Source organism: Haliotis asinina, chromosome 3 (assembly GCF_037392515.1).
Source record: "Haliotis asinina isolate JCU_RB_2024 chromosome 3, JCU_Hal_asi_v2, whole genome shotgun sequence".
NCBI lineage: Eukaryota > Metazoa > Mollusca > Gastropoda > Lepetellida > Haliotidae > Haliotis > Haliotis asinina.
The window spans coordinates 10,303,010-10,330,029 of record NC_090282.1 but is presented as its reverse complement, the minus strand read 5'-3'; the positions used below and the strand labels follow the sequence as shown (position 1 = coordinate 10,330,029).

Here is a 27,020-nt window from a genome sequence, read left to right as displayed (position 1 = left end):
TGTGGCCTGGTGGAAGACCCTAGAAACTAACAAGATCAGTACGAGCTTTAGCCAGATACCTGTAGCCTGGTGGAAGACCCTAGAAACTAACAAGATCAGTACGAGCTTTAGCCAGATACCTGTAGCCTGGTGGAAGACCCTAGAAACTAACAAGATCAGTACGAGCTTTAGCCAGATACCTGTGGCCTGGTGGAAGACCCTAGAAACTAACAAGATCAGTACGAGCTTTAGCCAGATACCTGTGGCCTGGTGGAAGACCCTAGAAACTAACAAGATCAGTACGAGCTTTAGCCAGATACCTGTGGCCTGGTGGAAGACCCTAGAAACTAACAAGATCAGTACGAGCTTTAGCCAGATACCTGTAGCCTGGTGGAAGACCCTAGAAACTAACAAGATCAGTACGAGCTTTAGCCAGATACCTGTGGCCTGGTGGAAGACCCTGGAAACTAACAAGATCAGTACGAGCTTTAGCCAGATACCTGTGGCCTGGTGGAAGACCCTAGAAACTAACAAGATCAGTACGAGCTTTAGCCAGATACCTGTGGCCTGGTGGAAGACCCTAGAAACTAACAAGATCAGTACGAGCTTTAGCCAGATACCTGTGGCCTGGTGGAAGACCCTAGAAACTAACAAGATCAGTACGAGCTTTAGCCAGATACCTGTAGCCTGGTGGAAGACCCTAGAAACTAACAAGATCAGTACGAGCTTTAGCCAGATACCTGTAGCCTGGTGGAAGACCCTAGAAACTAACAAGATCAGTACGAGCTTTAGCCAGATACCTGTGGCCTGGTGGAAGACCCTAGAAACTAACAAGATCAGTACGAGCTTTAGCCAGATACCTTTGGCCTGGTGGAAGACCCTAGAAACTAACAAGATCAGTGCGAGCTTTAGCCAGATACCTGTGGCCTGGTGGAAGACCCTAGAAACTAACAAGATCAGTACGAGCTTTAGCCAGATACCTGTGGCCTGGTGGAAGACCCTAGAAACTAACAAGATCAGTACGAGCTTTAGCCAGATACCTGTGGCCTGGTGGAAGACCCTAGAAACTAACAAGATCAGTACGAGCTTTAGCCAGATACCTGTGGCCTGGTGGAAGACCCTAGAAACTAACAAGATCAGTACGAGCTTTAGCCAGATACCTGTGGCCTGGAGGAAGCCCCCAAGGAATTACTAGATACTGTATTAACTTCACCGAGACACCTAGCTCATATGAGCATTCATATGTTACGGCAATATACATCACCCAAACGATTATAAATAATCTGCTTTATTGACTCGTCATAACACAATGATCGTTGATAAGCGTGGTTTATCAGCGTGTGGGACCAGATGACTGTTGCCTGTTAATAACATTACTTGAAATATTATACATTTTTCATAGATGTAAGTATAGAATTTCCGTCGTTATCAGGAGGACAGTGATGACATATATTGCATCTAGATCATACGCGACAACACATGTTGCCGCGGCGGCACGACAGCATCCGCATTCTGGGAGAAGACCCAGCAGTGAAACTTGAAGAAAGGTGCGTGTCATTTTTAAGACTTTTTAGGAAAACTGTTGATGGCAAATTGTCCTACTGGTTTGGGCAAACACCTTTTATTAAAACTGAGTGTCAGAGGTTCAGTTGTATCATTTTCACATCTATTTGTCCTTTTACACCAAACTGAATCTCTTTCCATTAATTGGATATGACTTTCTCTAGTCCACAGGATAAATACCTTGCACCATGTCTGTATTTGGCTCCTTAACAGTGAAATGTATACTTTCATAGAGAAACGTTGTGCTGTTGTTGTTTTTATCATTATATTCTGAGCTGCAAATTGGCGTGTTTGTTATAGAAACAGGACCGGAAGATACGTGTAGATGAAAACCAGCAATCGTGACGTTCTTTGTCAGAATTTTATTACTCAAGCGCCATGTCTCGGTATTAACGTAATCGCATGGATACGTCTGCAATGTATACAGACTGGTGTTTAACCTCAATGTATACAGACTGGTGTTTAACCTCAATGTATACAGACTGGTGTTTAGCCTCAATGTATACAGACGGGTGTTTAACCTCAATGTATACAGACGGGTGTTTTCCTCCTGTGTTGGTTCCCAGCTCTCCGTGGTAAAACTGTCAGAACGTAAACAAATATGGTGCTTGTTGGTCCTTGTCTGGCGCTCGACATTAACAGGTACTACAAGGGCATAACGTACCTCAGTGAGGCATTCACGCTCAGCTGCGGCATGGTATCTCAGGGAGTTGGCACTATAAAACCTAAGTCTGGACTAGTACCAGCAGCCACGTTCAGACACGCATGCACGTGTCCTGTGAGCGAATTATTCCTAAGTGTGACGTTAAACCCCATCTCACCTCATCTCACCCAGCACTTTGCGGTAGTTTTGGATAATTGGTAGTCGAAAGGAATGTACTAGTATTTTGGGTGATAATTATACTGGTTGTTAAATTTAGTAGATTGGTAAATAGATGCATCAATAGCTCGTTTGCTGATACGACAGAAATTGATAGTGTGTGAGAGAAAGAGAATGAGAAAGATAGATAGAAAGATAGATAGATAGATAGAGAGAGAGAGAGAGAGAGAGAGAGAGGAATATTCAGAATCTTTATGTCCTTCAGAAATCATTCCGAACATTATTGATAAGAATTCAATCACCCATAACATACATTAGTATTTACATACTGAACAATGTCTCTCAGATATCAGATATCAAACATTATAATCAAACATTCATAAAGGGATTGTCTCTATAAAAATACATATTCAATATATGGTGTCAAATGATGGTTGCAATATTTATAGTCACAATATGACACCCAGATAGCATCCAGAGGTTGGATCAGTGTGGCCCAATGTGTATCAACGTTGGGCTAATGTCTGTCAATGTTGGCCTAATTCTGAATGCTATCTGGGATATGTGTTCCATACGATTGATCGTGTGAACTGTGTATCTGCACCTTCCAACATTTCAAAATTTAAATAGGTTTCAGACACCAAGTAGATCAATCAGAGATGAGAAAAAGTTATTTCACAGTGTAGTATCACAAGGCTTTCGTAATCATAAACGTGCTTGTGACAAAGCGAACGTTCTTTTGAGATTTGTTTCGTGATGAAATTTTCAACATAATCGTAAGGCTACTCTGTGTTCAGGGTATAAAAATAAGTTCAAAAGTATGTGATATGTCGGTGATGTATGAGCTCGCATATAACGAGACAGCGCTGCTTCAAAGTGATACTTTTTTTACATCTTTGTAGCTGGATGTAGTCCAGTATTATTTAGCTCCAAGCATTTGAGTGAATTAACACATTGGCTTTCTCTCTAAGAACACTTTCTAATTCTTCTAATTCTAGACTCACATATCAAGCCAGACGTTAGGAGTATATCGTCGTAAGTAGGGGAACATGCTGATACAATGTTTTCATTGCCAACAGTGTAGTTTAAGCTTTACGTTTACTTTTACTAAAAATGGTTACTGTGCTTTTTGCAGGAGTGTATGTTAAGCGCCATTTACTGGCATATGTATGTACAGTATAGAGAGACATTTGAAGTCCATTGGTGAAGTACTAACAAGTGTTGTGTCGTCAGCAAACACAGCACTCAGGACCATACACACTTAGACCATTACTAGTCTGTCTCAGAGAAGAAATCAAACAAGTACACTAAGAAGAACCAGGGCGACATGACCCTGCCTTGGCCAGCACCTTGCTTAACAGGACACCCGTGAGTGTTCACCCTTATATCTTACAAAAGCATAGCTATTTGTATAACTGTAGTGCAGTAGTTTCCAGGTGTTTCCCTGGATACCCAGTTGATGTAACTTGTCAGAGAAGCCAGCGTGCCATAGTCTGTAAAAAACTATTTTCTCTCTATAAAAAGGCGGATACTTTCGATAAGAGCCAAAACAATCATAACTGCCCCATGTTCCTTTCTAAATCCAAACTGGAGTATATCAGGGAAATGAGGATTATTTTCAAGTAATTTAGTTTCAATGCGTTTAAGTAATATCTTCTCAGAACGTTTTCCATGGCATGTCACAGAGTAATTCCTCTGTAGTTTCAGGGAGCGGATATTTCCCTTTCACCTTCATAGACTGGAATGACCATACCAAGTCTATAGTTAAAAGTGAGCGAGTCAATATTCATAGTCACATCGGCAATATTGCAGCCATATCTTGACGAGAGCAGGTAATAATTACATCGTATATCAAGACAATAAAATAAAAGCTAGTTGACGAAGAACAGTAAACCACTAGTGCATCACAAATATCCATTTGAAACTAGAAAATGAATGTAAAACTTTAATCATAGAGGACAATGCAACATAATAATGGGCTACAGATTGGCAACAGCTGAAGGTAGATCACCATACTCGGGACCATGCTTTTAGTTAAAAGGCACATAGCGAAATTTAGTCATTTTGTTAAAAGGGTCACAAACACATAGCGATGTGTAATGAGACAATGACCCCCGTGCATAATGTTCTCCTTTGTAATATTATTATTATTACTAGAGATTAGTTTTTTGCTGGCAGATTTGACAGTCCTCTTTGTCTGTGAAATCACTTTCCAGTCCATCATCGATTAAATAGTCGTCTAATGCTCGTATTCCTCAGCGCCTTGACATATTTCATTTTTACATTTTTCATCAAACATCTATACGGAGGTAAGTCCGCGTAATATTTACACCACAGTCTACATATAACAGCAGGTGCTGACCCATTTTCAGTATAAAGTGTGGCTGTAACATCAGCTGTGGATTTTTGTTTTCTGACAGTTAAGTAAAAGTATTGACATCAGGTTCAGCTGCATGTTCAATTTCAGTCAAAATTCCATGCTTTTTGGATCTTTTGGATTTACGATGTAGTTACAAAATTTGACTTTTCAGATAACTGTGAAAGTACTACATGAAAACCTCTCCTCTGGGCCGTACCTCTGTTAACCCATGCTCTACGACCAGCTCTCATGCATATGGTACTGTGCATTATGTAAATAATCCTGTGTCCAGTAAGACTTGGAAATAGTTTGTGTGATACAGCTGACCCGTGAAAGGCCGTTGGTAATAATCTGACAATGGTTTCCTATTACTGGTCAATGGTCAGTTGCAAATTGGTGTGCAAGGGACATGGACGAAACTGATATATTGTGCTACTTCATACTCAAACATATGTTAGTTGTTCCTGTTAGTTTTGTTCCATTTTGAGACGAGGGTTTCCTTTGAAAATCGTCACGACATATGGCGTGTTCTGAAAAGGACATAAGACAAGGAAAGTGATCGGATACTGAATAGTAGATCTGTAATAAACTAGAGCTATATCGTCAACAGGAGGTGATAAAGTTTTGGTTATAAAGTACGAACCATGTAAAACACCTCTCAAATTCCATGTCATAAAGGATAGCACCATAAGGATATGAATACAAGTTGTATACATTTGTATACATATATATTATGTGGAAACAAGGAATGGAAGTCATCAAATGATATTTGTCAGACCGGAAAATGCGATTTATATTACGCTCAGCCTTGGAATTATGACCGACATTAAACATGCTGTATGTTAATAATGACTATCTTTAACCCAGGCATTTATTGCAATTTCCTAGTATTCTCTTTTAATAAAGGGTTTTCTCTGTTCTTTATCGTGATGCATTTAATAAGGGCATTTTTCCAACGAATCAGGAAACTAGACTCGTGTTACGCCAGCCCTATGTTGTAGATGTAAAGTTATCCTGCCCTTCTCCAGTTAATGTCAATATCTCTAAATCACACACCCATGTAGGTCTGGGATAATGGCGACAAGTGACTCGGCAAAACCTGAGTGTCCAAGCTGCTCCACATAACTGAAGTGTGCAATAGAGGCATACCTGAGCTGCAAACAGGACAAGGCCAACATTGCCTTAGAGTGTTTTAATAGGTCATGACGCGGGCGTTGTTGATTCAGTGGTATTCAACTGGACAGGATAAGGATAATATTGCCCTAGAGCTTTTTAACGGTACATAATAAGGCCAACATGGCCTTAGTGTTATGGCGGGGCAAGGTTAATATTGCCCCGGTGTTATTGAATTGAACTGGACAAAGTCGATATGGTCAGGTGTTATTGAAAGGGGCAGGACAACGCTAATATTGTCCCAGTGTTATTGAACGGGGCAGGACAAGGTCAATATTGTCCCAGTGTTATTGAACGGGACAGGACAAGGCCAGTTTGACCTTAGTGCTATTCAACTAGACAGGACAAGGCAAATATTGTCCCAGTGTTATTGAACTGGGCAGGACAAGGTCAATATTGCCCCAGTGTTATTGAACGGGACAGGACAAGGCCAGAATGGCCTGAGTGTAATTACACGGGACAGGACAAGGCCAATATGACCTTAGTGCTATTCAACTAGACAGGACAAGGCAAATATTGCCCCAGTGTTATTGAACGGGGCAGGACAAGGCCAGTATGGCCTCAGTGTAATTAAAAGGGACAGGACAAGGCCAATATGACCTTAGTGCTATTCAACTAGACAGGACAAGGCAAATATTGCCCCAGTATTATTGAACGGGGCAGGACAAGGTCAATATTGCCCCAGTGTTATTGAACGGGGCAGGACAAGGCCAGTATGACCTTAGGGCTATTCAACTAGACAGGACAAGGCAAATATTGCCTCAGTATTATTGAACGGGACAGGACAAGGCCAGTATGACCTTAGTGCTATTCAACCAGACAGGATAAGACACATATTGCCCCAGTGTTATTGAATGCGACAGGACAAGGTCAGTATGACCTTAGGGCTATTCAACCAGACAGGACAAGGCAAATATTACCCCAGTGGTATTGAATGGGACAGGACAAGGCCAGTATAACCTTAGGGCTATTCAGCCAGACAGGACAAGGCAAATATTACCCCAGTGTTATTGAATGGGACAGGACAAGGCCAGTATGACCTCATTATTACTGAACGGGACAGGACACGGCCAATATGGTCTCAGTATTATTGAACGGTCGAGAACAAAGTTCTTATGGCCTGGGGTTTATTACACGGTGCAAGGCAAGGCCAATATGGCCTGAGCCTGAGTTTTATTACACGGCAGAATGAATATCGGGTCGTGACTGTCTCTCAACTTGCATTAACCAACATCACGCCGCCTGCTCCATGGTACAGATAAACATGTATGGAGCATGACGTTGATTTAGGATATTTAGTTCATCCTTGATCCCTCATTTTTCACACTCCACCTTACACGTGCCAACTGATACAGATGAAGATGTGTGGAGCATGATGCTGAATTTGGATATTTTGTCTAACCTACATCCATTATCTTTAAGAATCCCCGTTACACGGATCAGTGTTTAACAAGTGCTTGAGTTTGATGTGCATGTTGTAAATATCAACATTACACGGACAAGTGTTTAACAGGTACTTGAGTTTGATGTGCATGTTGTAAATATCAACATTTCCTATAATTTTGGGAATGTACGTAGGTCAAGGTTATCCTGGAATACTGACAGAATGTCAACAAGGACTGACAGATTCACCTCCACGTCTCATATATGGCAGTACAGTGATATCACACCAACATGTCTTATGTCAATTTCGTTACAGGTGCAACTTATAAGTGTTTATCAGTTTAATGTACAGAAATACAGAAAGACGTCTTACGTTCACATACACTGAATATATTTAATGTAGCATTTTTAACCTTCTTTGTATGGTTGATGAGAAACATGCACAATCGAGATGACTTCTGATTCGTGCGTAAAATCTATTTCTGTTGTTGCATTCGGTCATCAGTTACCCCCCAGTTCTCCGAATCCCCCTCCCCAAAATAGCTGTATATGTTAACTATATATTGACCATGTCAGACTGATAATCACTAGGATACCACGACAGACTAACATGCATACACGACTAAGACAGTGAAAGCAGGCAGGTTGACCACACTCACCAGGCAGGGAAACAACAAGTATTCTTTGACCAGGGAATCGAATCGAGCTTTCGCTTTCAAGGCATGCGCTCTTTCCAGTAGACCACCAAGATTTATCATCTGGGCTCTCCTTTGTGCTTATAATAGGATCACGTTCGGCTGACGAGCTCATGGTTTTATCTAGAATTTAAGATCGGTTTTGAAATCTTTGGGCAACACTTCAAGGGCAACTCCGTCAATGTATGGTGAATGTATTTGTACCAGACGGCGGCTAGAGTGAGTGAGTTTAGTTTTACGCCACACTCAGCAATATTTCAGCTATATGGCGATGGTGGCGGTCTGTAAATAATCGAATGTGGACCAGACAATCCAGTGATCAACAACATGAGCATTGATCTGCGCAATTGGGAACCTATGACATGTGTCAACCAAGTCGGTGAGCTTGACCACCTGATCCCGTTAGTCGCCTCTTACGGCTAGATGTTACTTTGATCTGGGTGAGATAAAATTCAACATTTTACCTAGCATTACAGGCTGAGAAAGCGTTCATGGTAGGTTTTCCAAGATGTGAGGGTTTTAAATTTACTTATTTCATTACTTATTTACTTATGTTTATGTCAATTTTCAGTAGTTGGATCAAGGACCGCAGTATGTTGCACTTGTCCCCGTGGTCGATTTTGTAGCATTCCTATAAAACGTCTGATGGCATAGGGGGGCTATGGGTATTCATGCATTTGATTACTTGATCTGTGATTGTCTGTGACAATTCCTTTTATGTATACATGTATTGTACACATTATCGTTATATTCAAGTTACATCCAAATCCCTCAACTCTTGAAAACACAACACCATGGTAAGTTCGTTGCTTAATAATATATAGAGCAATACACTAGGGGAGATAACAGCATATGAGGCGAAACAATAGTAAATGTATAAAAGTGAAACTAGTAAACGGATATTACACTCGAGCAACTGGTTTTCTTCCAAGTGCGTATATGTTAATGCAACATTCTGAAACTTTTATTTATCCTATTTACAAACGTTATGTTAAATTTGAGGGGACACAGCGGTTTGTGATAATTGCACTGACATTACATTGTGATATTGTTAGTTTTTCATGTAAATTTGTAAAAAATCCTAAATTCATGGAACAAGTGTCAGGAACTTTGTCCCAGTAACTAGAAGGGGACGCTGCAACAATGTGTAGGTGTTGAATACTGCTTAACATCATCCTCGCATGCAACAGCTGGCCACAACCAACAAAACCTATTTTTTAACTTTTATTTTTGCCCGTGTTGATATAACATTCTGAATAACAGCTTCCGTCATTTATCAAAACAAAAATTTAAATTAACAGAGATGTTTTACATTGTGCTCTGAAATGTTTATCGGATATATTAGTAATCTAATATCGAGTGCATGTAATTTTTTTTAATTGTTTGCAAGGTGTTATATTTGGTCCACGTATTTTTAAAATTCCTGTCTGAATTGAACTTTATTCACTCAAAGAGAAGCATAAGAGATGCATAAACAATATATACATTTATCCAACTTAAACGATCTATATAAACTGTGTGATAAAAGCGATCTACATCGACCAAGTTGCATATGAAGTTATTGAGGCATAGAGTTTTATTCAAGCTCCTCGCATGGGTGGTAATAATTCAACAGAAGTGAACGACGTACAGTGGAGTTCTATTTTACCACATCCTAGATACCGGAAATAACGCCAGCTGAACTATAGCGCATATATTGACGTGGAACGGTTTTCAGGTCGAGAAGTGTATTTGCATTGTTAACCATGGAAATTATGTGTTGTTTTTTGACTCACTTACTTGTCAGCGGTTACATGTGATGTTCGTTCTGCTATACTTTGTCGGTCATCAGTCATCCAACATGACTTCCTCTTGACATCGGAGAACGACAAGACCCTGATCTTTCCAAATGACGATGTCATCCAACGCCTCTCAGAAACTACTGTGCTCTAGTGTGATGGTACCTTCGACCACAGGCAAACTGTAGGGCAAATAGGGTTGTGCAGCATACAGAATATGACCAGTTTTCTTATATGCGAGTGAAGCGAGCAAAGGTTGGCAACGTACTTCCGAATCGCTTCGATTCGAAAAATATTTTTCATGTCAAAATGAAATACCACCACCATCAAACGTACATTGCCATTTCCTCGCTTGGGTGTGCTATGATATTTCAAACCCAGTAATTATTCAACATTTTAAGCGCCACTAGTGGTATTCAGATCGTTCTTCGTCTCCATTCCCCCTACCAAATTAATTCCGGTTCAACGGAGTCAAGAAGCACGAATAAGCAGATATTAATAAGAAATACCATTTTGCGTAGTTTCACCATGAACCTGTTGGAGTTTATTTTTCTCATCTGTAGTCATTATTGTTAGAGTTTTCATAACGTTTATTCCACATACAAAAAAGTTCTGTAGCAGTGGGCCAATGAAGCAGGGGAGGTAACTTCAGAAGTGTTCCATATGGCGGACCACAGGCCGATTATAGCGCAAATGGGGTTGCGCAGCATAGAGAATATGACAAGTCTTGTATAAGCGAGCGAAGCGAGCAAAGTTGTACCCTTCGCTCGCATGTAATTTTCGCTCGCCGGTTATTTTCTCTGTGCTGCGCAACCCCTTTGCGCTACAGTTTGCCTCTAGGCGGACACGTAATTCTCGGTTATGTGGATATTGTTTCGTACATTACTGGCTATTTATGTTTATCAGTGTGTATTGTTGATATATAGTAACATATATCTGTCTTAAAGTAAATGTGAAAAATCTTATATCAATCAACAAGTACGCATTTATTAAAATGCCCAGTAAATATATAAAATGTGTATCAATGTCAACATGTGATGAAATTGTAAAATTTAATAAACTGGAGCGTAACAGACAACTGCAGATGTGCAGCTACCCTCAAGATGAGACATCCCTGCCATAAGGAGCACTGATTACAGTGATGACAACATCACAAGGTGAGCTTATCAAGAAATAATGTTCTGTTGGAGACGTTCATATTTTCGAGGAGATTTTCATACTGTGTCAGTTGCACAGTCATAGGCTCGATCTGTGTTACTGTTGTTATCACTTTAGACAAGCATATAGTCCCAGAACTACGCCACTACTCATCGATACAGTGAAACGTGCACAAGGCGGCATCTGACTAATCTGGCACGGCATTAAATGTGCCGCCATTTTACAACGACATTATGATCACTATATATAACATTGCCTAAACCAGCATATCTCTGAAATCCAGAATGCTTCATGGCAAACATCGAAACATGCTGTTTTTGACGCGCATTGAATTGTATTATTCATCCATGAATATATATATACAAACAATTCATGGATTAATAGTACAATTCAAAGCGCGTCCAAAACAGCAAGTTTCGATGTCTGCCATGAAGCATTCTGGATTTCAGCTTGACCATCATTTAACCGCATTGTTCGGGGTCTGGGACATACCGTTATCATCCCGTCACCGGGAAGTCACCTGATGGCCTATGACCTATTGAACACAACCTACATTTTCGTAACTGACCTGTTCATGAAAAGAAGTAGGGTGTGCCAGGATAGTGTCCCAGCTTCCCTGGCCGATACAGAACCACTGTGGGAGTGTGTCAGAAGAGGTAAGACATTTGTCGCCTTCAGGATACGTTTTTGTTTAGTCCACTTTTGTTTACCGTAACCAGCATAGATCATTGTCCTCAGTTTACGGCATCAAGTGTGTTCTCATTTTAGGACATCAAGAAAACGGCTATTAAAATGTAGTGACAATTAGCTCATCTTTTTCCATTCATAAAGTAGGTGTTTGAATACTGCAACAAACAGCTGGTAATGAGAGATGTTTTATGGTAAATCATTGGTCCATGAGATTTAAACCAAACTGTGCAAGGTTTCAATTCATCAGAAATTTAATTCATTATTTGGACAGCTGCAGCTAACTAGTTCTATGTCGACTTTAAGAGCTGATTAGAACCATATTAGCAGAGAGATCTTTTAATCGAGGAATCATAGACTAAACTCAGGTACACAGTGACTGTGCACGATGTGTAAACAAACTGTGTAGGTAGTGGCAAACTGTAAACAACTCAGAAACACCGCAAACAGTAAGATAAGACAAATTGGAATCAGACATTTTAATAAACAAATAGATAACCAGAAATCTGTACGCACACCAACAAATAAGAAAGTAACGTTACGCAATTGATAAATGTATTCAAAACTGTTTAGATTTAAGGATTTAGATTTAAGACTGAGGAACATGGTCAGTTAGTCTGTAACATTTCCAGTTTTCAATATCACCTACAGTTATAAGATAATGGTAAAACTTTGTCCCCTTTTTTCCGTGATAAAAGAATGATGGTAATATTCCAACTTGCAGTCAGGCCAGCTGTCATCCTCACACGCAATGCTTGTCGTCTGGTGACTTCATATGTACTGTGGGATTAGAGGTAACAGCCTGCCCTCCAAACAGGTAAGCCCTGCAGCTGATTTTTCAATAAACTTTCTACTATGTATTAATACAGCAATAGCTCAAGCGACAAAAAGCAACAACAAAACGCCCATTGTGTCATTATCAAATCAGAAGCCAGTAGCCCTCTAGAGGGTATGATCAATATGTGTTCAGGTAAATATCCGTCGGTTAAACAAGTAACTGTGATTTAATTACTTATAATAACCAATACAACGTTGTACAGTTGGTATGGTCGTAGTATAGATATACACGGAATTGCTGGATTTTGCCGTCGCAAAACTAAGTCGGATGAGGTCACTGACTTAGGGAGTAATGTCACATGTCATGTCATGACATTTACCTGTGGAGACGCCGACGCGCGGAAGTTGTAGTTAAAATGGGCGATGAGAATGCGATGTTTTGAAAGGAATTTTCAAATTGTGAGTACACTTCAGATCACGGGTACAGTCAGTCATCGGTGGCGCAAACACGTGTGGTAGTTCATATCTTCTCCTAAACATTCCATAGATTCATTGTTATGTCCTGAAATCCACGCTCCATAAGCTGACGTGAGATCAGGGGTGCAAGTCTCCATATGTTGAAAATTCAACTAATGTCCATCAGAGCAACTTATCGTTACCTCCTGATCTCAGCAGTAGTATTGCAGTCTGAATTCAAAGTCTTTTTCTGTTCGAAGTCCACCCCTTTACATGTACTTCAGTTGACAGCGTGTCCACATGCATATCTGTAATTACTACATGTGATGGTAGGCCTAAAGGTCTACATTAAGCTCCTGTGTACCATGTACAGCAAGAGTAACATACCCCATTTACACACACTGACAGTTCGACACCTGACAGTACCCTGTACCTCCGTGTTTGGCATTTATATCCACTTTATAAACGTTGTGAGACATGTTCTAAAATGCTTCAGTGAAAGATCAAAGGCGCCGACAATACTTTATCGGACGATATTGTACACTGTTTGCAACACGTCACGATGTGTTGACGTCACTGCGCCATCGAGGAATCGTAATCGAACTTTTTTGCATTACGTCACAATGTAACCGACGTCACGATGGATGTCAGTTTCCATCGCCTCCCACAGTAAACTGCTTCATCGCATCCCAATTCTTAGTTTGCAGTTGCATTACACGGCTAACATCACTGGTGGAAACATTACGTTAATGTTTTCCGAAGGATAAACTGTCTCATAGTTTGACTCAAAATTTTACAGAGACACGGTAATGTTTGCAATGTTTACATTCCCACAATGCAATCGTGGAACGTCGCATGACTAGTCAGCTTCAGCTGAATGTACTGATCTAAACTTTCGTTGGTAGTAGAAATGAGACGGTCATGTTGCCTTGTATGGTTTAAGGGAATCACAGATCTAGAGAAGATATTTAACCCGAACATAAACCGTCACCAAACTGTTCATCATTTGTTTTTCTTGTAACATTTGTCTTAACGTAGGGGGTTGACACGTCAAGAGAACAGCGCGTCCTCGTGCATTAACTGTAATAGTTCAGGGCGAAAGTTTGCTTTATTACACTATACATGGTGGTAGAACGAAATGTATTTCTTAATTATATTTGGGATTACACTGTCTTAGTGATGTACAGATTTGTGTACGTTTTGGAGGCAGGGTGGCGTGTTTAGGCGGCTGAGTTCGTCTGCCTGCGATTAGGTGCTTGACTCTGCGGGTGTGGGTTCGAATCACTGATTGGACTCAACTATCAGAACGTACTAGAATTCGTACTTTACTAAGAAAGTGTAATCCCAAATATAATATAAGCTATATTTGAGTACTTTATAAATGGCATTGTTTATGTATGTCCGTTTTATTCTGCGCAGGTCGGTGCTATTCTCGCCTCCAGTCATACCAGTACATGATTTTGATAATAATCAAACAAAATTAAATGCATAGCCTAGCAGTAAAATAAGCCTCCACCTTATCTGAAACATCGTGAGATTCAGTATCGAGACCTGTTACGAAATGTTGAAACTACTTCCGGTCATATCATGCATGCACTATTTCATATAGACATCACATTTTCAGGGAAAAGCAAAGAGATGGCGTCTCTAACGGCATCCTTGGCCTTGATGCTCCGAGTGTGTTTCCTGTGCTGCCACATGGTTGTGTTCTTTTTCAAACAACAAATACTGGCCCGTCTCTTCATGTCCTACCGCAAGGAACTCATTGACAAGATCGACTCCGTGAATGAGGGCTCTGGGCTAAGCAGGGACGATTGCTCACAAAGCATTAACAGCTTCCAGTTTCTGAGTGCTTACTTCCGGTCGAGATACATGGATCTTCTAAAAACAGCTTCTCTCAATAGCAAGGCTCCCAACCCGGAAGTGATTCTTATGGATGGAAAGACACGAAAGAGACTTCTAGACTTTGGGAAGAAAGATCGCCCTCTGGTGTTGAACTTTGGTAGCTGCACCTGACCCCCATTTATGGTAAAGATGGCGAGATTCAGTGAGATCGTTGCTGACTTTACCAACCTAGCGGATTTTCTGATTGTGTACATTGAAGAAGCCCATCCTGCTGATGGGTGGTTCTTCAGCAACAATGTAGATATCAAGTGTCACAACACCCTAGAAGACAGGGTCACAGCAGCCCGGCGCCTGGGTGAACTGGAACCATGCGATTGTGACATTGTGGTGGACAACATGGAGGACGAAGCCAACAAGAACTATGGCGGCCTGTTCGAACGCCTGTACATAGTGCTAAACGGAGTGATTGTTTATGAGGGCATGCGAGGACCACTTGGGTATAAAATAGAAGAGGTGTATGACTGGTTGTCAAAATACAGAGGAGATCAATAGGAAACGTCACATGGCAAATATGCATTATATCACTGTCCAAAGATATTCTGTTGTGTCTCATACAATGTCTACGCTTAGGTTAGCCGAGAAGGTAATCAGAATTGATGTATTTTTAAGATGGAAAGGGTATACAAATACCTGTGTATTTTACCTATGAAGATCAGGTTTAGAACATTGACCTTCAGTAACCCATGCTTGTCGTAAAAGGCGACAAATGGGATAGGGTGATTAGATTCGCTGACTTGGTTGACATCTCATCGGTTCCCAGTTGCTAAGATCGATGCTTATGATGTTGATCACTGCATTGCCTGGTCCAGACTCGATTATTTACAGACCGCCGCCATATAGCTGGAATATTGCTTAGTGTAGTTTATAAATAAACTCACTCACTCACTCACTCACCTGTGTATTGTACAGACAATAATGATTGGGCCACGGCAGTCTTCATCTTATTCCACTCAGTGGATGTTCTATAGAGTGTGACGTCACTGTGGCAAACTAACCACGGCTGCGGTGACTGAAGTGACTATACACATCACTGGGGAGAATGACATGCCGGCACGTGAGGGGGATGCATTGTGGGATGTATTCGTCACGTTAGTTGTTATTGATAGTTTGATTTTTCCATTAATAATTCTTTTTTCTCCTGTACTTAGAGGTAAATGGCAGTAATTTGCGTGTCCACCAATTCCATTCATGTCTACTGCTTTGAGTGCGATTGTTTACATGCATCCTCTTTCTGATTAAAGATTTGAATGCAGTGTATCTCTTTTTGTCATATGTTCAGACTAAGCAATATGCTTCTGTCAGTAACTGCTCTAGGATATGACTAAAGTGTTAAATCCAGTCCAAGTAAACTTAGTGTCAGTACTTTTCGTTTCCTTACACTACACTACCGAGTCTAACGAAACCGAGTAGGATGTCGCCTCAGGTAACCTCTGAGACTGACCAATCAGAACACAGCTTACCAAATCGCAAAAGTGGACGTTCGCACGTACGTTTTGAACTTTTACCGTTTTCTGATTAGCTAAATCCTATCTCCTGACTCGCGTTTGATTGGACGGTCATAGGTCGGTCAAAGGTTACCTGACGCAACCTCCTACTAGGATTCGTTAGTGTGGAGCGTTATTGCTTAGTAGTATTCTTGCGAGGGGTATCTTATCCTGATAAAGAAAACTGGCTCGTATTAAATTGTCTCATTATGTTCTTTTTTACCTTTTAAGCAGATATGTAACGCTACAAAACGAGTATATGTTTATAATCCATCCAATGTTGACATGTGATAAGTCAAGGTGACCTTGATGAAATGCCATTGTTCTGAGCAGTGGAATATATCACTTATACACAGCCACGAGACAAGACAGGGTATAAGTAGATTCCTTAGCAGGATCCTGGTCCGTTTTAAATCGCTACAAAACAAATAGTTACAGGAATCAATAAGTCGATCGAGCACGAGTGTGTGACTCAAACTAGCTAAGATACATTACGCTCACTAACATGAACGCTATGCAGCACCGCCTATGTCGCAAGTTGGCATGTATAGCAAAGTGGAAGGAGTGTCTTGACAGTTGTTTTTGGTGTTAAGAACACAACCACAATTTTCAGTTGAAGTCACACTTGTTGCCATGGAACGGAAAAACAATATTTCATTCAGAAATCGAAAAGTATTAAAAGTCACAAGTACATCCCTAGATCTGTCAATGTGCCGAGTTTGGTGTAGAAACAGAGAACGGTTGTGAAGATCTGCTCCCGAAAGGACGAATATGCACGAACGCAATACCAATGTGCCATGTTTGGTGAAGAAATACAGAATAGTTGTAAAGTTCAGCTCCCGAAAAGACAAATGTGCACGAACCCATGGACGAGGTCCTTTTTAACACCCTCGCAAAACGCGTTGCATGGGATAAAAATGTTTCAATGCCAAATTATAATGATTACTTTTGATAACAATCTTTGATAGTGACCTTTGATGCAGAATGAATGCCATACCTTGAATTAGAACTGTTTAGGCTTAGGGAATTTCCACGGACAGACATGACCTGGTGTTTTCACCCTGGTAACTTCACCACCGTCATGATCATTTCATTTTTGGGGCATAACTCAAAACCGTTCAACGTTTTTCAACACAAACTGGAATAAATATCAATCAGAGTCTGAAGTAGTGCCTTTTGCTATTTGCACAATTTTTACGTTTTTATTTTTCTCGGTTTGAAACGATAGGACTAGGCAGAAAAAAATTAACCTGGGGACATAAAGTAACTGTTAAATTATTTGTTATATCAAATTTGTGGTGTTCGGCAATATTTGTCATCGTTTGTTGACTCTGATAAATGACAGCAGCCAGTGTCAAAATATATATATAAAAAATTAAAAGGAAAAAAAAGACAGATACAGTACATCATCAAATACGAAGCTGCAAGTATATCCATACATTCCTTCGCTTTACTCCTGAACTTGCCCTTGTAATGGGCGCAGACAGTGTCATCCATGGTTTCTTCTCTGACCTTTCAAACTTGAATATAACAAAGGTAACAGCAGTAAATAAAGTGCATATTAATCATTACCTATCACTGTAGTTTATCATCAGCTTGAACTTATACCTTCAAAAGAACACGCTTCATGCATAATGTCATATCCCTGTCATTGTTAAAGTTCTCAATAAAAATCTAATTGCACCTTGAATGGCAGACTTTCTAAACTGACAATTCATTGATGAATATATCTACAAGTGAATATTTTGAAAAAATAGGGCGCACATGTAGGTACAAAGAAACCATTCATATAAGTTAGACAGGGCTTACAATGCGTCCGTTTTTGAACACATGCGTTATGCGTTGCGTTTTTGCTCTTACTCTATATGCGCTAGTATGCGTTTTGAACATGCGTTATAAGTAAAGATGGCGGCCATGGCTGTGATGAGTATGGTGTTGGAGGAAGAGGAGAAATTCGAAGAAGAGGATGAATTAATCACAACCACAGCAGTTTTATGCGAATAGTATTATATGGTATATTACTTAATATCTATGAAATAATTTAAGTTATATACAAACAGATAAAGCATTCTGGCGTGATAAGTCATCCAGTTACGAGGATTACATGTTACATTGGCTTGTTTCGTTCAGGAAATTACGAAAACAACTCACCGGAAGTGCTCACGTGTTGGCAAAATACCTTGTTCAAATGGCGTCATCAAGGGAATTCCTTCTGCGTTTCAATTTGCGTATTTGCGTATTTTCAACGCGCCCCAAAAACGGACGTAGTTTAAGGTATAAATGATAAAAATGCTAACGCACGACGCAACGCAAGAAAAAACGGACGTAATGTAAGCCCTGCCTTATGCGTGCGCAATAATCGTAACGCGTGCTCGAAAATGCGACAAAGGATTTCCACAATTGCGACCTATGGCTGCATAGCGTTCATGTTAGTGAACGTAAGGTATCTTACCTAGTTTGTGTCACACATGGATGAGCAAATTCTTTATTCAGGTGGTGCGACGTTTCGATACAGATTATTGTATCGTTGCGTACTAGCTGCTTGACAGCTTTACAATAATCTGTGTCGAAACGTTGCACTACCTGAACAAAGATGTTGTTCATTTATACTCTGTAATTTGAAAAACATGCCACTCAGAGATGACGGTGATGTATGATAACATTTTACTCATCACATTCAGCATTCAAATTGTCAGTGTAAGTGCAGTCTCAAATGAAATTACAATGTCGGCTTAGGGAGAGTAAGTTTGCGCTAAAAACCGATATGGGGCCGGATTTAAGTGTTGGAAATCTGAAAAGGGAAATGTCGGTATAGTTTCTTACTTATAGTTCTTAATTCGGGACAAAATCAACATATCGGCTTAGAATAATGTCGAAATAGAGGGATGACGGTTAAGTGCCTCTTAAGTACCTCTTAATCGTCTTACGTACACTCACACCTCTGCATACTTTTACATGTACATGTATGTCAGTGAAAACGTTTTGATATCTAAGTTAGATATTTCCGTTTGATTTTGTACAACCGACTTGTTACGGGGGGAAATATATACACTATTTACATGATGGTGACTATCATCTTTATGAAAAATAGATACTGATACATTTGGAAGTAAACGATCAACATCCGAGAAGTCTTCACTTCTTGATCTTTCAGTGCTCTTTCATTGTCCCCCATCTGAAACGTTTTTATTTTGTGAGATTAGAAAACACAATCAGGTGAACGATCCGTAGTGGGACGTCCTCCGATCTTCGTCCAACCGTTGGGGGATCTGGCCCCGATTTCTCGAAACAAACTTAAGTTTTTACTCAAATCTCAAACAGAGTTTGAGTTTTTTTACTCAACTGGGTTTTCTCAAATTTTCCGTTTCTCGAAACACTATCAACTCAAACTCAACTGAGGTTTTAACTCAGAATTTGAAATCGAGCTCATTTAACTTTTTAAACGTGGTGTAAGCGGCGCTGGCGCGGAAATCAACTTCCGTTTCTAATGTAAACACGGAAGAAGTCTTCTGCTCGCGAAATCGTCTACCGATAGATAAGACTACAACACTGAGAATGGTTTTCAACGGCGTTGGCCCCAAATGAAGGCCGAACTGGACTGAGGAGGGGCGAATCACGTTAGTTGGTGAGGTGAAGAAGAGAGAGGAACGGCTGTTCGGAAAATTTATGGGGTGGTGAGTGAAGAGTTGTAAATTGTAAAGTTGAAAAACTAGGTCGGCAAAGTGCTGAATAAGAGTTACCTGCCCCATACATTATCGCTGCAAGCTGATAGCCCACGGGAGTATTGCTTTACGTTACAGAATGCTTTGCAGTTTTAAGCTTATTCTCAATGTTTATGTCTGTGAAATACCTCATGTAATTGTAGTGGAACCGGTACCACATTCTTAAGCATGAAATATTTGTTTATGAATTATGAGATTAGAAAACACAATCCGGGAGTCAAGTGTACGATCCGTAGCGGGACGTCCTCCGGTCTGTGTCCAACCGTTGGGGGATCTCCATGGTACTGAGATGCATAAAACTCCCGCTCACAAAATAGTTCAAGCTACGTAACATAATTAGGGAGCATATTTTCTATGTGTTGTTTTGTGCTTCATCGTACTGAATGGTTCGCGCCTTTATTAAGCATGGCTCTACTGATCAATGGCTGCTGTTGGGCACCTGGTATATCAGCCTACTCTGTTGATGCATTTACTAGAGGTCAGTCCACAGTTCAAAATCAGTATCCTCCACAACCTTCATCGGTCAAAACCACGCATGTATATTACCAGTATATGATGTCGCCCTTTACACCACCAATTGTGGTGACCTAGAATATTTTACCATAGGCGCTTGACTCATATATATATTTGGAAGTATGACCTACATATATAAGATATAGAAAGGTGTGACACTAACAATGGCGGCCCGGCTCGCCTCGGCTCTTTTTCGGTCTGACAAATGCTTCTGTAGCTTTGATCGTAGAAAAAAACTGCACAGTTTATACTCCGTTGACCTATGTAAAGTGCCTTGCGTATCACTTACCTGCTGACATTTGTTTTCCATTTAAAGCTTTTTATAGTTTACCGTCCATTCTCGGACGAAGTCAGGACATATGCCCGGAAGTAAACAAATCTCAGTTTTCAAACCAGCACAGAGTAGCAGAGCGAGTCTCTGATTGGATTGCGTTTTTTATTATTCCCACCTCTTTTAACGTGCATCTATAATATCCAATCAGGGACTCGCGCCACTATTTGGTGCGGGTCTGTAGCTTGAGATTTGCTTTCTTCCGGGCATATGGTAAAATTTTTGAAAGCTTTAAATGGAAATAAAATCAGCAGGTAAGTGATACGCACGGTAGTTTACAGAGGTCAACGGAGTATAAATTGTGCAGTTGTTTCAGCGACCAAAGCTACAGAAGCGTTTGTCAGACCGAAAACGAGCCGAGGCGAGCCGGGCCGCCATTGTTAGTGTCACACCTTTCTATATCTTGTATATGTAGGTCATACTCCCAAATACGTATCAGTGTCGAGCGCCTGTGTGTTTAGCGACCTAAGGTCACCTCTTAGTTGACACCTAAACCCACTTCACATGGGAACAGTATCTGTCCGTCCAGGAGCCAGCTGTCGAGGTCAGCATTGTTCTTCTTGTTTGCATTCCTATCTTTCATACCTGACATATCTTTCACTTTATGCATGCATCTATATTTATGTCGTATTGTCGCTAATTAAACAATGTTTGGGTAGTTCAGGTAATGGCACGATAACCTTCAATGCTTATATATGAATGTAAAACTTGACAGAATCTAGTACATAGGTATCTTGACAAGTATCTTAATTAGGTGATATACAGAAAATTGCACAAATAGTTGTAGCAAATAGTTACTGTGTTAATGTGGTCATCCAGCATCTAAGCTGACAAGGGGCACAGGAAAAGGCGGGGTAATAACCCCATGTTTGTGGGATCGCTGTTAGATACAAACATGTTTGTAAAGGGCGGTGGGGTTGCCTAGTGGTTAATCGCTCTCTCGTCACGCCGACAAACCGGGTTCGACATACCGTCCCCACATGAGGACAATGTGTGAAACACATTTCTAGTGTCCCCAATATCATATGTATATTAAACGCCTTAAAACTAAACTCACTTGCTGAGTTATGTATAATAAAATGAGTTATTGCTTTAACAATTTGAAATAAAGAACAGCATTGAATGATTAATATTTTGAAATAATTATCACAGCAATAATTCAATTACTGGTAAGGAAATCGTTGTTATCTCAAATATTTTATGTCTTAAATTCTTATTTATTATATCAATAATCCATTTTGTGGCATAAAATCCTTATACATTTTACTTAGCATACACTGAATTTCTGATATTATCAATGTCTTTTCCACAATAACTGCCCCTTTCATTTTTCGAATTTCCACTAGCGCATGCACGGCAGGAAGTGGAACTCTTATTGACTGCCCGCTGCCCGGATACCAACATCGGTTTCATTTTCAAATTGATATTCCATTTCGCTTTCACGTTTCTCTTTCAGACTAGAAAAGCTGGAAAATACTAAGTCAGATGTAAATCATATTATGCCAATTCACAGAAAGTGTTACACAAAACTGCATCACTCACAAGGTGCATGGCAATCTACAACTGCTTACATCATGCCAAGATAAGAACAATCACCCTTTTCAACAAAACTAGATATGTATTGTGGCTGATTTGGGCCATCGCTTTCTCGCCTTAAACATTGGAGGCGAGAACGCGAGAAAGCAATAACGCCAGACGAGAAAGCGATATCATTGCACGAGAAAGCGACAGAGCAAGGAAGCGAGAAAGCGATATCAGTCCTGACTGGGCACGAATGACAACAAACTGGAGTTCAATCGCCATCCGTACTTTCTCAATAGTATTAAAATTAATGGTTTTCAGAAATGTTCGCGTCCATGATAGGCATTGTTTGACTTGATGTTTAGAGAAAATCTAAAATAGATGTAGGCTTTCCTTTGGCATACTATTTGAACATATACAATATTCTAAGATGTTTCGGTGAAAGATCAAAGGCGCCGACAATACTTTATCAGACGATATTGTGCACTTTTTGCATCACGTCACAATGTGTTGACGTCACTGCGCCATTCAAGTCTGCCCCCTCGTAATCGAACGCTTTTGCATTACGCCACGTTATATAGCTAAAATGGATAAAAATTATCATGAAAACGACCGCACGTTATCAGAAATGAGCGGTCCACTGTTATAAGGGTAACGCTATTTTCCACGGCATTATCATTTGCAGAAGCCCGAGGTCTTTCATTAACTGCCCGACGAAGGAGGGCAGTTGAAAAGACCGAGGGCTTCTGCAAATGATAATGCCCTGAAAAATAGCGTTACCGTTATTATATAGCTAAAATGAATAGAATTTTTAATACAATGAGAATACAAACAGTGGCATCGGTTTAGAAGCATTTACTACCAACAACAAAGCGACGAAGGTCACCGGCACACATTTTGCAAATATAGAAACGTCATAAAACAACACAGATGACGTCACTATTGAGAGTGACGACATTCGACCTTGACCTTTGCTCATACTACCAGCCGCCATTGTTTTCAGTCATCAACAACGTTAGACTTCAAGTTGATATTTTCATTGCTGTATGTTGTCATTTATGGTACAATTGTTATGGTGGGTACTGGCAAGAAAGTGCATAATGGCACAGGCACATGTGACGAATGTGAGCCAGATATATGGTCAATAATGAACCCAAGTTCATTCGAGCCGTAGGTGATTGAACTTCAACAGCTGAGCTACTTATGACGTCACCTAACAACGGGCTTGATAATGGCCCGTCGTCAAGCATTTTGCGGGCGTTATCAAGTTACAGTGGACCGCTCATTTCTGATAACGAGCGGTCGTTTTCATGATAATTCTATCCATTTTAGCTATAAAACTTGAGTCAGCTTCAGCTGAATGTACTGATCTAAACTTTCGTTGGTAGTAGAAATGAGACGTTCATGTTGCCTTGTATGGTTTAAGAGAATCACAGTAATCAAAATGATCTAGAAAAGATATTTAACCCGAACATAAACCGTCACCAAACTGTTCATCATTTGTTTTTCTAGTAACGTGTGTCTAAACGTAGGGAGTTGACACGTCAAGAGAACAGGGCGTCCTCGTGCTTTAACTATAATAGTTCAGGGCGAAAGTGTGCTTTATTACACTATACGTGGTGGTAGAACGAACTGTATTTCTTAATTATATTTGGGATTACACTGTCTTAGGGATGTATAGATTTGTGTACGTTTTGGAGGCAGAGTGGCCTGTTTAGGCGGCTGAGTTCGCCTGCCGGCGATTAGGTGCTTGACTCTGCGGGTGTGGGTTCGAATCACTGATTGGACTCAACTATCAGAACGTACTAGAATTCGTACTTTACTAAGAAAGTGTAATCCCAAATATAATATAAGTTACATTTGACGAACTCTTTTGCATTACGTCACAGTGTAACCGACGTCACGATGGATGTCAGTTTCCATCGCCTCCCACAGTAAACTGCTTCGTCGCATCCCTTTTCTTGGTTTGCAGTTGCATCACACAGCTAACATACAGGTGGAAACATTACGTGTATGTTTTCCGAAGGATAAACTGTCTCATAGTTTGACTTAAACCTTTACAGAGACACGATAGTGTTTGCAATGTTTACATTCCCACAATGCAATCGTGGAACGTCGCATGACTAGTCAGCTTCAGCTGAATGTACTGATCTAAACGTTCGTTGGTAGTAGAAATGAGACCGTCATATTGCCTTGTATGGTTTAAGAGAATGACAGATGTAATTAAAATGATCTAGAGAAGATATTTAACCCGATCATAAACTGTCACCAAACTGTTCGTCATCGCCGTCGTTTGTTTTCTGTCATAGATTAATCGAAATTACGCTTAGAAATTATTAAATACGGCATCTTGGAAAAGAAATACAGTTCGTTCTATAGTGTAGTAAGGTACAGTTTCGTCCTGAACTATCATAGCTAAAGCACGAGGACGCTTGTGCTTTAACGATATGACAGTTCAGGGCGAAAGTGTGCTTTATTACACAATGCATGGTGGTAGAACGAACTGTATGTCTTAAATCGCTTTCTCGCTTTACCGCTCTGTCGCTTTATCGACTGACTGAATCGCTTTCTCGCTCTTGCGCTTTCTCGCCTTCTTTTAGTGGTTTCATACTTTCTCGCTCTAGCGCTTTATGACCACGTCTAGTGCTATCGCTTTGTCGTCTCGTGATATCGCTTTCTCGCCTCCACATTTTAAGGCGAGAAAGTGATGGCCCTAATCAGCCACCATACATATGGATAAATTCGTAGAATAACTTTTGACGCCGTAGAATAACTTTTGACGGTGTAATTTCAGGAGCAGCTGTAATTGCTTCAAGTGAATGAGCAAATACGTTTAAGTCTGGTGTGCTCACTGGGTTAGTTTTCATTTGGAAATCGACTCACAGTTCAAATATATTTTCTGTTTCTAACTTTCAGTAAGATGGGCGTAGTCAGACAGGTGGTGTTGCTGTGGCGTTTATTGGGTATAATAGTCAGCCTCTGTGTCTACCTCATCTTAACCATCTTCAGAAGAGTGTTCAAGGCGACTAGACGAAGCCCTGTTCTCTCTAAAACAATAGTAGAGGGAGCCACCAGTGAAGACCTTGCCCGGGACTACGATCGTTCTGTTTTGAAGCTGAGCCACTTCAAAGCTATATTCCGTGCAGCGTATCTGGACTTGTATAAGGACGCTTTCCTCCACGAACTTGCCCCCAATCCTCGACTGCACTCTCTTGACGGAACAAAGATCTACCGACTGCTGGACTTTCAGAAACAAGGGCGACCCCTGGTGGTCAACTTCGGGAGCTGCACCTGACGACCGTTCATGAGCAAATTCAAGCGCTACAACTCCGTGGCGTCCGAGTTTGCCAACATCGCCGATTTTCTTATCATTTATATAGAAGAGGCGCATGCATCTGATGGTTGGCGCTTTGAGTACAATCTTCAGATTGCGTCTCACAAGTCCCTAGATGACCGCCGGAAAGCCGCAATGATATTGGCTGAGAAGAATCCAGTCTGTCCTATCGTTCTGGACAATATTGACAATACCGCCAACATCCAATATGGCGGCTATTTTGAGCGACTGTACATCATCAAGGATGGAGTTATAGCGTATGAAGGAGGAAGAGGTCCTGAGTTCTACAACTTAGATGAAGTACATCAATGGCTGTCTTCATACAGGGGCTCTACAGACAAACATTAGCCAGTCAGTTTCATTATCACTTGCTGCAATACGTATAAAGGAACGGAACGCATCCTATACAATGTCCTAGCTTGCAATCTTAATGTGTACGTTAAGAAAACCACTAATTGACGGTTACATGTTCATAAAATATGAAAATATCTTTTACAAAGACAGAAACATATAGCATATAGACTAGTAAGCATATTAGACAAACCAACAAACTAAGACAGAATTTATAGAATTATAACCAGTTAACGGTTTGGGTTGAAAGTAGTTTTAGGGACAGGTACATGTGAATGTTCCCAAGTGACCCTCCTAAGGCAGGGGCTGTCTTTTTAGCGGGGTCAAGATTGTGGTTGTCTGTCTAGCGGGGTCCCTACTATCTGCTTCTACCTGATCACGTGTGTACAGTTTGATAATTGTGGGTGTTTGATGATAGCACTGTACCATGTCAGGTTTATGTCAATAATTTAAGGAACATCGTGATAAATTGTTCCCTGTTGAACCCCAATGAGTCATGCCTTTATGACGTCACTATAGAAAATCTTTGCATCTACAGTGGCCGACGCCATTGGCTGACGTCAAAAGGGTTAGAACGATGGAAGTATTTTCATGATGTTTCCAGTTTACTCAGTGTAGACATGTGCTACTGTTTTGAATCTGTAATAAAATATACGCTCTGATCATGAAGAGATGTGTATTTACTATGAGCCAATAATAAAAGGCTACGCCAAATGTGAGATTTAAAGTGACCAGGACATACATGTAGTTGAATTGTATCACAGGAAGTTTTACCAGAGAAGAAAGTCAAACATCTGAATGTCTTGTACATGATAGCATCAGTGATAAAGTAAACAAACTGAAAAAGAAAAAAAAACAGAGTTGGAGTAAAAAAGAAACGACCACGCCTTTTCTGTATTTTTCCTGCTAAAACCAAATTCTATTGTATCATTTCGACTACATGTATATTATAACTTAGCATGTGTACATGAATCACCATGATAAAGTGATGGTTCCAGATGTCTTCACAAACACAGGCACAGGCAAGTCAA

The 27,020-nt window shown here is 40.4% G+C and overlaps 1 protein-coding gene across 4 annotated transcripts; it reads left to right on the top strand.

The window, feature by feature from the left end:
• Window positions 1-1,419: 1,419 nt before the first annotated feature.
• Window positions 1,420-26,654, top strand: LOC137279206 (thyroxine 5-deiodinase-like). Of its 4 annotated transcripts, XM_067811706.1 has the most exons (4): window positions 1,420-1,526; window positions 11,358-11,564; window positions 12,320-12,412; window positions 14,453-15,986. In XM_067811706.1, the coding sequence occupies exon 4, from the start codon at window positions 14,467-14,469 to the stop codon at window positions 15,223-15,225; it is 759 nt and encodes a 252-aa protein (XP_067667807.1). In that variant the 5' UTR covers window positions 1,420-1,526; window positions 11,358-11,564; window positions 12,320-12,412; window positions 14,453-14,466; the 3' UTR covers window positions 15,226-15,986. The 4 variants fall into 4 exon arrangements, with proteins under 4 accessions (XP_067667807.1, XP_067667808.1, XP_067667805.1 ...); XM_067811707.1 differs by lacking the exon at window positions 11,358-11,564 and having other exon boundaries at window positions 1,424-1,526; window positions 14,453-15,985; XM_067811704.1 differs by lacking the exons at window positions 11,358-11,564; window positions 12,320-12,412; window positions 14,453-15,986 and adding an exon at window positions 25,221-26,654 and having other exon boundaries at window positions 1,451-1,526.
• The last annotated feature ends 366 nt before the right edge of the window (window positions 26,655-27,020 follow it).